The sequence below is a fragment of the Microtus ochrogaster genome, chromosome 16 (assembly GCF_000317375.1).
Source record: "Microtus ochrogaster isolate Prairie Vole_2 chromosome 16, MicOch1.0, whole genome shotgun sequence".
Classification (NCBI taxonomy): domain Eukaryota; kingdom Metazoa; phylum Chordata; class Mammalia; order Rodentia; family Cricetidae; genus Microtus; species Microtus ochrogaster.
The window spans coordinates 53,042,325-53,056,688 of NC_022018.1; the positions used below are offsets into that span (position 1 = coordinate 53,042,325).

The 14,364-nt window shown below is 39.1% G+C and overlaps 2 protein-coding genes across 2 annotated transcripts in view; one reads left to right on the top strand and one right to left on the bottom strand.

Moving 5' to 3' along the window:
* Ecm2 (extracellular matrix protein 2) overlaps positions 1–14,231 on the top strand; it is a 33,667-nt gene extending 19,436 nt beyond the window's left edge. Inside the window, exons 5-10 of the mRNA XM_005355171.2 lie at positions 374–489; positions 1,998–2,133; positions 7,131–7,288; positions 11,519–11,658; positions 12,743–13,069; positions 14,017–14,231. Coding sequence (XP_005355228.1) covers positions 374–489; positions 1,998–2,133; positions 7,131–7,288; positions 11,519–11,658; positions 12,743–13,069; positions 14,017–14,185 — 1,046 coding nt within the window. The 3' untranslated portion in view covers positions 14,186–14,231. The remainder of the gene's footprint in view (positions 1–373; positions 490–1,997; positions 2,134–7,130; positions 7,289–11,518; positions 11,659–12,742; positions 13,070–14,016) is intronic.
* Cenpp (centromere protein P) overlaps positions 1–14,364 on the bottom strand; it is a 198,050-nt gene that overhangs the window by 60,832 nt on the left and 122,854 nt on the right. The gene's annotated exons all lie outside the window — the stretch shown is intronic.

Sequence of the window (14,364 nt, forward strand, 5' to 3'; positions counted from 1 at the left end):
AAAAAAAAAAAGTACAGGGAAATGGTAGTATAAAAATATAAAAATATGAAGGAAAAACACAAACCTTTGTTGTAAGTGCACATTGCCCTAGCCTTGTCTAGCAGATTATTGTAGTTATTTTAAGTAGTTTCATTTGAAACATGAGGTTCTAACCAAGACACACTTTACACTGTTAAATTGTTTCATTCTAATCTTGCTATTTTTCCAAGTATGCATTTGTTTATATATTCTGTCCTTGTTTGAATATTGCTTTCCTTTCCATATAAAGCTCGCTCTTAATATTCATGTATACAGAAACATGCACACACATTTAAGTATATATGTACATGTCTATATATGCACATGTTTCTAATACAACTATTGTACATCCTAGGGAATTCAATCAGTTCCATTCCGGACGAAGCATTTAATGGATTACCAAATTTGGAAAGGCTTGATCTGAGCAGAAATAATATCACTTCTTCAGGCATAGGTCCAAAAGCATTCAAGGTATACACTTCCATTAATATGTAACAAGATGACTCCTACTGGCTTTAGGTGGAGGTGGGGAAGGAAAAAATAAGCAGAAAGGTTTTTATTGTTAATTTTTTCTACATTAAGTTTCTTCTCTGATGTCCTTAATTATATCAAGTTTTCTTTTGCTTATCATTTTTTGCTTTACATATGTTAATCTTATGGGAAGAGTAGCAACAATAAGATCAGACATAACCAATGTTTTGAATTTAAAGAATAGTTTCTTCCCAGTAGATGAATATACATTGAAGTCTGGTCTCTTGGTGTGAAGAATTGTCCAATAATAAGAGAGAGCATATTTGGGAGCCTCTACTAATATGCTCAGACCAGCAAGGTGAAGCACAGTAGACATAATGTGATGGAGAATATTTTGGCAGCAAGAGTTTAAAAAGCAAATGAGCTCAATGCTAATCTTTTAGCATGAGATAGATTTGTGAGGAAGAATGAAAGAGAAAGGATAGCAAATGTACAAAGAAAACCTTTGAAGAAAACCGATTTGACCAAAAGATTTTTTTTGAAAAAGGAGAAAATACTCATCTAGATCGGGGAATTTCAGGGAAACAAAGATAAAAGCAAGAGAAGAAAGGTTGGTGTGCATAAATGATATCACATATGCTTTGAAGCCTTAGGTAAAGCACACTCTATCTCACCAGGTTAATTTCCCCCCTTTGGATAATAAATATTCTGGGCCCTTGATCTGCCCTTGAAACAAATAAGTGGCCTCTTGGATTCTCTCCTAGTTCTCTGGAGTCTATGCAGGCAGATAGGGGGAGGAGGACTCCCAGTGCCTGCTTCATATTCTCCATCTTTCTGATCAAACAACAGATGGCATAGAGGGTCATAGATCTATCTGATAATTGAGCAAGAGAAAAATGTCATAGATTATCCTCTTTTTGATATGGGGATTTTTCTGTCCTGGTAAAACTTGGAAATGATTCCTGTGATCCCTGGAGAAAGCAATCATTCCACATAGCTTCAGAAAAATCCATTCACTGCAGCTCCCCACTGCTGGTGGTTCAGGACATGCCTGGAATGAGCATGCAGCTCTAAATGTGGGAACATAGTGCGCAGAAAGCCAGCTGTTTGGGTAATCACACATATATATATAATCACTTAGTTTTGAAATTTTTTATATTTTTACTACCTAAAACAATTTTCAAATTTAAATATATTTTGATCATATTCTTCCCCTCTAAGTCCTTTCAGATTTTCTTTTCCTCTCTGCCCATCTGAAAAGTGCTATTTTATAATCAAATTTCTAGCATAAATATTAGTGAAATAGGAAACTGAACTTTATAAATAACATTAAAATTAATTATTAGCATTTATACCAGGTTCAAATTACTGAATTCAGTTAATGAAACTTGTTTATTGCTAAGAAGGTAAAATCTCTGGCCTTACAAAATAAGACTGACCATTCTATGGGAAATAGTGAACCAGCTGTGACTGAGAAAAATGGTAACCTTGAGAATTGCTTTTCTAAGGTTTTGAAGAAGTTAATGCGTCTGAACATGGATGGAAATAATTTGGTACACATCCCTTCAGAATTACCATCTACACTAGAAGAACTTAAAATAAATGACAATAATCTCCAGGCCATCGATGAAGAAAGTTTATCAGGTATTTAAATCCTGTGTGTGAGAGTGTGCGCTTTGCAGACCAGGGGTAAACGATGTCAGGTGTTTTCCTCTATCATTTTCTACCGTCTCCCCCCCCCCACCACCACTGAATTTGGGCGAGTAAGTCCACAGGATTTGTCTGTTTCTGCTTTCTATAGTTGGAAATTATAGGCATGTCCTGCAATATCCAGCTTTTACCAGAGTGCTAGGGATCTGAAATCAGGTCCTCATGCTTGAACAGTGAGCACTTTACCCACTGAGTAATTTCCCTAGACAAACACTTTTTTAATGATATATATTTTATAACCATTCTCATTATGCTATATAAATTGATTTATGGTATTGCTAAATGCATAATAAGAAAATTTTAGGTTATTTCACCATTAAGTTGATAAACTAACTTTAATCACTTACCCAATAAATATGTCTCTATTGCCTTTTCAATGTCCTGCTGTCCTTAAAATTAAAAAAAAGCCTTAATCAGCACAGTAACTCTCTAACAAGCCCTTAGTATCTGAGGAGGTCCACTAATACTCCCCGAGCACCATGTATTTGGGTGATTCACTGTATTCATATGCATCATTACTTATTTTCCTATGCTGGAACCTCAGTCCAAGAGTATGAAAATCCTGTGTAAAGAAGGAATGAGCATGCACTGTGTGCGAAGCCGGGGTGCTGTTATACAGTGGAGGAAGAAATCTCACAGTAGCAGCCTTGGTCAGCTCTGTTCTTTGTTTGTCTGGCTTGTTTTTCGAGACAAGGTTTCTCTGTAACAGCCCTTACTGTCCTGGAACTAGGTCTTGTAGACCAGGCTGGCCTTGAACTCACAGAGATCTGCCTGCCTCTGCCCCCAAGTGCTGGGATTAAAGGCGTGTGCCACCACTGCCCAGTGGCAGCTCTGTTCTTGAGAGTGTGTGAGAGGCGAAGTCCTGCCAACTTTGTACCCCATGATGTAGAAACTGAAGCTGTCATCACAGCTTGGCTTTCCGAGGGACAACTCAGTGAAGCATGTTTAGACATGCTAGAGTGGACTCTTGCTCTTCTTCCTCTAGTGACACGCAGCTGAAGCTGTCAGATTGCAACTGCACAGAAGTGTCATTTTTGAACAAACCCTTACACTATTGATTAGCTTGTGAATTCCCGTAAGACAAGACTGCCTAATTTTCTTTTTCATTTTCATAACCATCTAGCATTGCTCATGAAGTATAGTGCCCAATATTTTCTGCTAACTTGAGTTGAAAGAGTTATTAAGCAATATTGAAAGAGAGCACATACAAAGGAATAAGCAATCCAAACAGTACTTCTGTTAGCTTCCAAAACACTTCATAGGAGAAAACACTTCCGTTGATGAGAAAAAAACAGTAATTATTGAGAATTGCCAAATGTGAGGATTACATAGTTATGGAAACACTCAGTTTCCAGATGGATTTGAATGTGCACATGAAAAACATTTAATAAACACAGATTTTGATGGGCTTTGTCATATGGAAAAGACACTGGAAACTGAAAGGAACACAGAATTGAGAACAAAGATATAAATAGGCTGTGTAAACTGGGTTTACATTTCTAGCTCTGCTATTAAAATGATACCCTATAAAACCATAAATTACTGATCTTTCTTTTACGAGGCAGGGACTCACTATATAGTATAAGCAGGTTTTGAGCTTGCAATCTTTTTGTCTCAGCTTTCCAGGTGCTGGATTTAGTCATGAACCACCAAGTCTTACTATATACTCCTATTTTGAAGTTTTTCTCATATTTCCATGAAATAGCTTCTCAGCACATGTTGTCCCTCTCAAACAAATATGTTGTATTTCCAGAGTGTTCTGGGTGAACTGGCCTACTTCTCTCTAATCTCTATGCACTAAGCACAGAGGAAGTCACATCTTTATGCTGGTAGCCAGGAAAGATCTCTTCTGCTCTCTCACATTAGACATCTTCTGGTACTTACTGGGTACCTGTGTTCTTTCTTAGTCATGCTGTATATTGGCCCCTGAGGTCTAGATATTCCTTGGCTGAGGCAGGTGCTGGGTTCCCTTGCCTCTGGTGAGTTCTGCCACTGTGGGTAATAGCTAGCAGGTGAGCCTGCAATGACCTCCCCCAGTGCTGTGACACAGCCTTTCTGTGTGCTGCCTCTAAAAGCCACTGTCCTCTAGTTACCTTTCCCACAGCTACTCACTCACCAATGGCCTTTTAGATCACAGTTTCAGAGAAATGGAAAACCAGGAGAGAAAAGCCATGCGAAAGAAAGAGAGGCAGTTGCCGGGCGGTGGTGGCGCACGCCTTTAATCCCAGCACTTGGGAGGCAGAGGCAGGCGGATCTCTGTGAGTTCGAGACCAGCCTGGTCTACAAGAGCTAGTTCCAGGACAGGCTCCAAAAACTACAGGGAAACCCTGTCTCGAAAAACCAAAAAAAAAAAAAAGAGAGGCAGTTGTAGATGCTGCAGGAACTGTAGGCGCGGGGGGGGGGGGAGAGCGGCTGGAAGTCAAGTGTTAAGGGAGGTGGGTATATAAAAGCACACATAACTAACTAGTAAAGGAGACCAGCTGAGACACTGGATATGTGCTAGACAGAAAGGGAAGCACTACCACTCAGGAAGAGTAAAAGGCAGAGGGAGGGGTAGTAGAAAACAGGATGTGCTTCAGAATATTCTTGTCATGCCTCATGACTAGAACAGTCAAACTAAAGTCACCTCACCCTGACTGCTTTAGTCCACCAGGAACACTAATATGCCATTCTACAATGGGTCACTATCTTACCCACAACAAAGGTCTTTTACCTCTATTTTCTTGTTAGGAATCCTTTCAACAGTGACCTCAGATCTAACATAACTAAATGTTCTTTACCCCACCTCTCTGTCTCTGTCTCTGTCTCTCTCTCTCTCACACACACACAGAACAGCACAGGAACACAAAGCATTGTGAATTTGTTGTTTCTCAGGATGTCATGTAACTAACCACTTCTATTCTCCACTTTTCAATAGAAATGTCTATAATTCAAGATCTCTACCTATATGTTAAAGAAAAGCTGGATCCTCTGCACCTTTAATTTTGGTAATAAGATACAAAGAAACATAATTATGGTTAGTTTCCTGGCTGTCTTCCCTACTTCCTGTAACCCAATCTTTGACTGAAGCTACGTTACCACCAGCAGAGTAATCTGTTCTTATGTGGCTTTTGTCACAGCACCCTCAGTTTTGTAGTTGGGGATATAGAGAATGAAAGCCAGACCTAAATCAAAGGGACAATTGCATCTAGTCTGAAAAATAATTTTACCCTGCTACACATAGTTTACCTAAGATGAGGCCTCCATCCCAGCAGGTTCAAACAGGCCTTTTATCTCCATGTGTTCTTTCTAAATCTCTGTATCCATAAGAGATTATCACTTCTATACCACTCCCATCTATACTACTTTCTCTAAAAAAAAAAAAAAGGTAAGGCGTTGATTACCTCTATTTCTCACGAGACTGTCATTGCTGTTGCACAGAATGGGCCTGAGCTGCACAGGGCATTCATTGCAATGCTGATGACAGAGGTTGAGCAGGAAAACATCCCCTACTAGGGGAACCTCTGACTCAGAGGCCCCTGGGTATGTCACTGTTGAGTGGTTCATGCTCTGTCTGACCTGGATGACACCACTCCTGAGGCCAGCAGAAAGAGGGTAGGGAAAAAAAAAAAACCTTGTTTGTATAAAGGTCTTCCTTGATAGTTCAGTCTGACTACATGGAGAATTCTGATAATCTTTTCTTAAATAAAACAAAATAAAAATCCTTTCATTTGGCCTCACTCTGTGCTAGTAAATGAGAAACTATGATGGGAATTCACTGCTTTGGTATATTTCTCTTTTCTTTTTCTCCTCCTCTTCTGAGACAGCATCTCACTATATAGATGTGGCTGTCCTGGAACATTCCTATGTAGACCAGTGTAGCCTTAAACTCACAGAGATCTGCCTGTCTCTGCCTCCTGAATGCTGGGATTAAAGGCGTGCGCCACCACTACATCTGGCACTCTGCTATATTTCTAACTTGCCTGTTGAGAGACTGAAGGTTAGTGAGGACAGTGTTTGTTCCTGTGTGGGATGATGAAGAGAATCACTATCCCACTGCGTATCACATTACCAATTTATACTTACAGGTATTTGCAAATGCTTCCAATGAATGTCATGACACCCTTACTCCTTGTCCACTTAAACTCCAAATCTCTGTTTGGCAAGTGTCTTCTTAATCATTGTTACTATTGCTGTTATGAAATACTATGACCACAGCAACTTGGGAGGAAAGGGTTTATTTGGCTTATGCTTCCACAGTACTGTTCGTTATGGAAGGAAGTCAGGACAGGAATTCAAGCAAGGCAAGAACCTGGGAACAGGAGCTGATGCAGAGTCCATGGAGGGATGTTGTTTACTGGCCTGCTCAGCCTGCTTTCTTATACAACCTGGGACCACCAGTCCATGGATGACACCACCTGCAACGGCCTGGGCCCTCTCCCATAATTACTAATGAAGAAAATGCCTTGCCAGCTTGTGCTCAGTCTGATCTTATGGAGGCATTTTCTCAATTGAGACTCCTGCCTCTCAGATGACTCCAGCTGTGTCAAGTCGACACAGAACCAGCTAGCACAAGGAACATGGCCTCTAGAGGTGATCCTTACTTTTCTATCTACCTTCTGTTCTTCCTTGTTTCTGCTCCTTATATATTTGTACCCTTCAACATCTGAATTATTTCCCTCAACCATGATTCTTGTTCTGGTAGAATTGTGCAGAAGTCATGTATAAAATACTCAGGAAAAGGATTTATGTGGGACACAAAGATAAAGAAATAACAAATACATTGAATTTTTTTCAAATGGTTTCTTTCTTCTTTTCATTGTTTCTTCTTTGTTCAGTGCTGGGGCTCCAGTCTAGGTCCCAAGCAAGTGCTCTGCCACTGAGCTACATCATCAGTCCAAACTACATGCTTTTAAAGTTATTCTAATATTCAGATAATTTTATTTTTCTAGACTTAAATCAACTTGTCACCTTAGAATTGGAAGGAAACAATCTCAGTGAAATCAATGTCAATCCGTTAGCTTTCAAATCTTTGAAGAGCCTTTCATACCTACGTCTGGGAAAAAACAAATTTAGAATCATACCACAAGGTCTTCCTGCTTCTATTGAGGTACTGGTATATTTCTTCTAATTTCTGTTTGTTTTATTTTCTGAAACAGGATCTCACTATGTAGTTCATGCTGGCCTAGAAATCATGATCCTCCTGCTTCAGCCTCCTGAGTGTAGTGTGTGCCATTACACTGAACTTGTTTAATGTTTTAAATGTATTACATACTATATAATATACAAGTATCCTTTAAATATTATTATTGTTGTTGTCAGTGTGAGATAAAGACAGAAACGTGCATGAGTATAGGCACATACACATCACAATGTGCATGTGGAAATCAGAGCACAACATTTGGGAGTTGGTTTTCTCTCTTCCACCATGAATTGCTGGCCTCAAATTCAGGTTGTTAGGCTTGTGTGGCAAGCACTTAATACCTACTAAGCTATCTGGCTCTAAAACAAATATTGTAGAAGACTACTATAATATATATTAAACTCAATAGAGTTCTGGTACTAATATACAGAATTCACTATCATCTGAGTATTAGATGCATCTGATAAAATAAAAAATGGAAATGATGACAGTTCTTGGTGGGGAAGAGACTGATTAAATTATTCCAGTCCAGAACCAGCAAGTTTAATTACTTGTCCCCTGTTTACTTAGGGTTTCTATTGCTGTGACAAAACACTATGACCAAACCAACTTGGGAAGGAAAGGGTTTATTTTGCTTACATTTCCACAGCACTGTTCATCATTGAAGGAAGTCAAGATAGGAACTCAAGCAGGGTAGGAGCTGATGCAGAGGTCGTGGAGGAGAACTACTTACTGACTTGCTCCACATGGCTTGGTCAGCCTGCTTTCTTATATATCACAGGACCACCAGCCCAGGGATGGCACCACCCACAGTAGGATGGGCCCTTCCCCATCAATCACTAATTAGGAAAACACTCTACAGGCTTGCCTCCAAGCTGATCTTTTTTTTTGTTTGTTTGTTTTTTTTTGTTTTTTCGAGACAGGGTTTCTCTGTGGTTTTGGAGCCTGTCCTGGAACTAGCTCTTGTAGACCAGGCTGGTCTCGAACTCACAGAGATCTGCCTGCCTCTGCCTCCCGAGTGCTGGGATTAAAGGCGTGCGCCACCACCGCCCGGCTTCCAAGCTGATCTTATAGAGGCAGTTTTCCTTCCTTCCTTCCTTCCTTCCTTCCTTCCTTCCTTCCTTCCTTCCTTCCTTCCTTCCTTTCTCTCTCTCTCCCCCCTCCTTCCTCCTCCTCTCTCTCTCCCCTCTCCCCCCTTCCTCCTCTCTCCCCCCTTCCTCCTCTCTCTCTCTCTCTCTCTCTCTCTCTCTCTCTCTCTCTCCCTCCCTCCCTCCCTCCCTCCCTCCCTCCTTCCTGTTTTTTGAGACAGGGTTTCTCCATGTATAGCTTTGGCTGTCCTGAAATTCACTCTGTAGACCAGACTGGCCTGGGACTCTCAGAGATCCCCCTGCCTCTGCTTTCCAAGCACTGGGATTAAAGGCATGTGCCACTACCGCCCATCTGGAGGCATTTTCTTAATTGAGGTTCTCTCTTCTCAGATGGCTTTAGCTTGTTTCAAATTGACATAAAACTGTCCATCACATCTCCAATTCAAAATTTCTGAGTGAAACTATATTCTGACCTAATAATAACAGTATGGACCTAAGAATTGTACCAATAAGGTCTGAACTATTTTATTAACGCTGAAGCTTAGAAATTTTCACCAGTTTTACCCACAACTGTACTGTATCTAACTTCAGGTTCCAGACCCTGCTCTTATTTCAAACCTTTTGGAGTTCTCTCCCGTTGAGGTGGTCTGTGGCCAACAACTGTCAATGCTCATTTCTTAAATTAGGAACATTGAGGTTCAGAGTATCTATACATACAGACCAAACTGGAACTCAGATTTCCTAATCTGAGCTTTTTTTCCCCCCACATTCCATATTCATTCTGCAAAAAGTCAGTACAGAGTTCTTCTAGTCCTATTGTCAGAACAGAGAGCTATCTACTATGATTGTATGCTGTTGTCACACTACTACATTCCTGTGTCTTCCTACTGCTAAAGAGACATAGCTATGTAATATATACTGGAATTTACCACTTTACATCAGAATTACCTAGGGTTTTTTTTTTTTGGTGGTTTTTCAATACAGGGTTTCTCTGGGTAGGTAGGTAGGTCTGGCTGTCCTAGAACTTGCTCTAGATCAGGCTGGCCTTGAACTCAGAGATCTGTCTGCCTTTGTCTCTGGAGTGCTGAGATTAAAGGCGTGAGTCACCATGTGATAAAGGATTTCCCCTCTGTGTACTAAGAATTTATTATCCTAGTCTGGGCTTGAACTCTTGATCCTCCTACTTCTATCTCCCAAGTGTTGAGATTATAGGCGTGTACCATTTCCATGCCCTGCTTTATATGGTACTGGGGATCAAAAGCATATCCCAGCCCTCATCTAAATTATTAAGACATAAACACTCCAGAACCTATCCTTGACATGCTAATTCTTATTTTTTGTCAGCAAAGTCAGATACCTAAATTATTTTTTAAAGATACAAAATTTTAGAGAGACATGGCTCAACTGGTAACCTAGCTCATGCAAAGCCTGACAACTGAGTTTGATCCCTGAGCCCTATATTGTGGAGATAACTGATAACCCACAAGTTGCCTTCTGATTTCCATACATGTATCTAGCCACATACACATAAGCACACAAAATAAATGAAATAAAGTTTTTAATATTTTTATATACGAAACTGGTAAAATACATACATGTGTAACTTAGGTGATAAAAAATATCAATATTCTCCTCCTCATGCCTGAACTTTCCAGCCTGGCTTCTGTCTTTCCAGTGGGACCTATTTCCACCAATCTTGGAAATTCTGGGCATACAGTGTACAGCATATGCTGTTTGCTAACAGACAAACCTTGTGTCATGGTACATCTGAAGACTGTTTCACTTCAACTTTCTTATAGCTTTAGAGTCTTCAGCATATGAAGTATTCAAGAACAGACTTAAATACCCCTTCCGGGGATTTACTTAGGTTGGAATTTTCTACTTTAAAAGGCTCATGAGGAGGTGAGTCTGATGTGTCCTTGAGTTTGGAAACCTCTCACGTAATTCATCCCTTAAGTACAGAAGACAATAAAAACAAAAAGCTAAATGTTCCTTTATGCATTTCTAACCAAAGCCAAAATTAAGTTACAAAAGAAAAATAACCATGGTATGAATAAAAAGTTACATTTAACAAATAAACTAATTCTACTTATGTATTCTAACTATAACCAGAAAAAAATTAATAATTAAGACCCTTTAGTAATTTTTTCTAATACCAGAAACTTACTGAATGTTAACTTTACTTTTGAGTAATTAATTATAGCTCAAGTCTAAAAACATGACCCTAAAATCATTATAGAAACTATGGAATAGCTGGAAGCTGGTCTGAAGCTAAGGTTCAGTTAGACTGGACCCTCATGCATTCTGGAACCTAGGGTGAGCATTACTCTCTCTGCAGGCCTAACACTGGTGAGCTGTGACTATTTCCACCCATAATTTTTAGTGTTCTAAAACTCAAGTAGCATAATTAATGTAAGTTTTGGGTTTTTCTTTGTGTGTGTGTGTGAGACGTAGAAATGAATTAAGATTTTAATCTTTCATTAATCAATAACATACGAGAGCTAGACATCAAGATAGGGGAACAATAAAATAAAAATAAAGGAGGAGGCGGAAATTTGTTTTTTTTTTTTTTGAGACAGTTTCTTTGTATAACACTCACGGCTATCCTGGAACTCGTAGACCAGGAAGATCTCAAACTCACAGAGATCTGCCTGCCTCTGCCTTCCAAGGCCTGGGATTAAAGGCATGTGCCACCATGCCCAGCTAAATAATGTAAGTTTTGTTAAGTCAGAAAATTTATACAATCATATGATATGCTAAACCTTATAACATTATGGCTAAAAAAAAAACATACTTGGTTGAAGAGATGACTTGGTAAAGCACTTGACACATAAATGATCCCTAGGCTCAGTAAGAGATCTTGTCTCAAAAAACTAAGGTGGAGAGTGACTGAGGAAGATACCTGATACCAACCCCTGTCCTCCACATGCTCCTGCACACACATGTATGCATACTCTGTCTCAAAAAAACTGAACGAAAAAGTATAAATTCACTAGAAAAAGTAATAAGACTTTAAATAATACTAATGTGAATAGTCTATTTTAGTTTCATGAAATCAGATATCACTGAACACAAATGGAAGAGAAATAATATTTTCCCTTATTTATAGGAATTATACCTAGAAAATAATCAAATTGAAGAAATAACTGAAATTTGTTTCAATCATACCAGAAAGATTAATATGATTGTACTACGTTATAATAAAATAGAAGAAAGTCGGATTGCTCCTTTGGCATGGATAAATCAAGAGTAAGTATCTACCACAATGTATCTTTCTTAGCATCCTTTCCCGTGGAACAGTTACTCTTAATTACAAAATTTAGCTACTTCACTGAGTTTCCAAACCACTTATTACATAATTAAGTGGTATTATGACCACTACTGCCTATGGACGTGCTAAGTGCTAAACTATAAAGAGGGGGGGGGCTTGGCCTATAACAATCAATGCCTACCTCACAGGTGGTCAGTTTAATGGCATAATCCTCTGTACACAGAGAAGAGGTTGACACCCCTTTTCTTCATCATTAGATGGAAATGCCAACCTGCAGCGGCCAGGCTTGTCTTCTTCCTACACCATACTGCTTTCTTCTTTGTCCAAACCATTTCTCTATCCCAAGAAGGTTTTGTTTGAGAGTAGAGGTACAAAATAGAATCCACCTTCCTAGACAGGAATCAACAGTCTATTTGTATTCTTTAGCAAAGAAGGAATGAATTAAAGGCAAGTCCTGTCTGATATCACGTCTCATGGATATGTCCAAACACAGGATGAATGTTTGTTTATACAAGGATATGTTCCCAAGCTGTTCACAGCGATGAAAAGAGGCTTTGGACCCAACTGGAGGATAACGAAGTCCTTTGTGAATAGAGGAATCTTTATTGGATGAAAAGGGCCGGGCAGAAGCCCTTGTAGACTTAGGGGAACCTTCTGGAACAAAGCAGGGAGCTGACCACATTCCCAGGACTTCCTGGTACATTAACACTTCCACATTCCTCCATTTCACCCCAAGTTCCTGATGTGCCAGATCATAAATCAAATAATGAAAGTGCCGGCAGCCCCTATTCCCACCACAAATCAGGAAACATCATTACTAGAAACAAAGACTACTGGATTTCATTTGATTCAACAATTTGAACTTAATCTCCCCATTTTCCCAAAATATGTGAGTTTTTTCCACCTGGACTCTCATGCACACTCCTAGCTAAGAATATGAGCTCAGGGGCCAGGAGACCCAGATTGGCATATATATATAATCTGGTTCTGTTTAGGATCATCAGGATTGCCAGCCAGTCTCCCGAAGTTTCTTATCCTGCTCACTTTTTTTCTTTGTTGCAGAAATCTTGAATCCATTGACTTGTCCTATAACAAGCTTTACCATGTCCCCTCCTATCTACCTAAGTCTCTGCTGCACCTTGTACTAATTGGGAACCAGATTGAACGGATCCCTGGCTATGTTTTTGGCCATATGGAACCTGGCCTGGAGTACTTGTATCTGTCATTTAATAGACTTTCTGATGATGGTGTGGACCTAGTCTCATTCTACGGGGCATATCATTCTCTGAGAGAATTGTTTCTGGATCACAATGACTTAAAATCCATACCACCTGGAATACAAGAAATGAAAGCACTACATTTTCTGAGGCTGAACAACAATAAGATTCGGTAAATTTTGGATTTTTCTAGTATCAATTTAAGTTTTGGGTGAAAAATTAAATAAATATCCATAGTGTGAACTTTTAGATTTATTTTGAAGAGAGAAACTGGTGCTAATAATTAGATCTGAAGAAAACTAGCAATGTTAATAGTTGCTAAAATGGAAAATAAGCATGTGAAGATTCATAATGATTTCCAATTTCACGTTAATTTTGCAAATTTCCATAGTATTAAGTAGAGTATTATTACACAATATGTAGAGCCTTGGAGACTAACTCATTTAAGGCTGTGAAGCAATAAATACACTATACTACAACTCCCCTGTATATAACGTGATCTGGAGAGTACAGTAATTGCTTGAATATAGAGTTTTATGAAGGTAAATCATGAACTTCCTTTACTTTGGGGAATATGTTTCTACATGTTTAATCATTATGCCTGCTGAGGTAGCATGGGTGATTAGAAGATTAATCTGGAATGGTATGGGACCAATGTCAGTGGTTTATGCTTGTAAATTCAAGCAATTGAGAGGTGAAGGCAACAAGGATCAGGAGTTAAAGGCCAGCCTTGGCCACACAGCTACATAATAATAAAGTTCCTGTTTTAAATCAACAATTAGAAAGAACTTCCTCTCTTTGCATGTTGTGACTATGCTCCATTAGGGCTCTCTTACTGCTTCATCTCTTACAGCTGTGTAGATCTAATGATCTACTCTACTGTCTTTTTCCTCACTTTGAGACTGGCATTACTCTATACCAGGCTGGCCTGGAACTGAGTTGAGTAGTGATGACTGTCTTTAAACTTACTGCAATCCCTGAGTACTGGAATTACAAATATGAGTCAACCTATCCTGCCTAACTTCATTTTAAGAACCAAAACATTTTAAAAACTTAACTTCTAAATCCTAAAGTTAGATTACTTGGACTATTTATAATTTACATATTTATTTTCTTTAGGAATATTCTTCCTGAACAAATTTGCAATGTTGAAGAAGACGAAGACTCTGCTCTAGAACATCTTCATCTTGAAAACAATTACATTAAAACTAGAGAAATATCCCCTTATGCATTTTCATGCATAAGACTGTATTCAAGTATTGTTCTTAAACCACAAAAGATCAAGTAATTTCAAGTTTTCATTTGCCATTTATAAATTTTACTCATGCATTAAAATTACATCTGTGTGTGTGTGTGTGTGTGTGTGTGTGTGTGTGTGTGTGTGTGTGTGTGTAGGGGGTGCACAGGAGTGCAATGCCTTCAGAAGCTAGAAAAGAAGAGGGTTTTAGATACTGTGGAGCTCAAGTC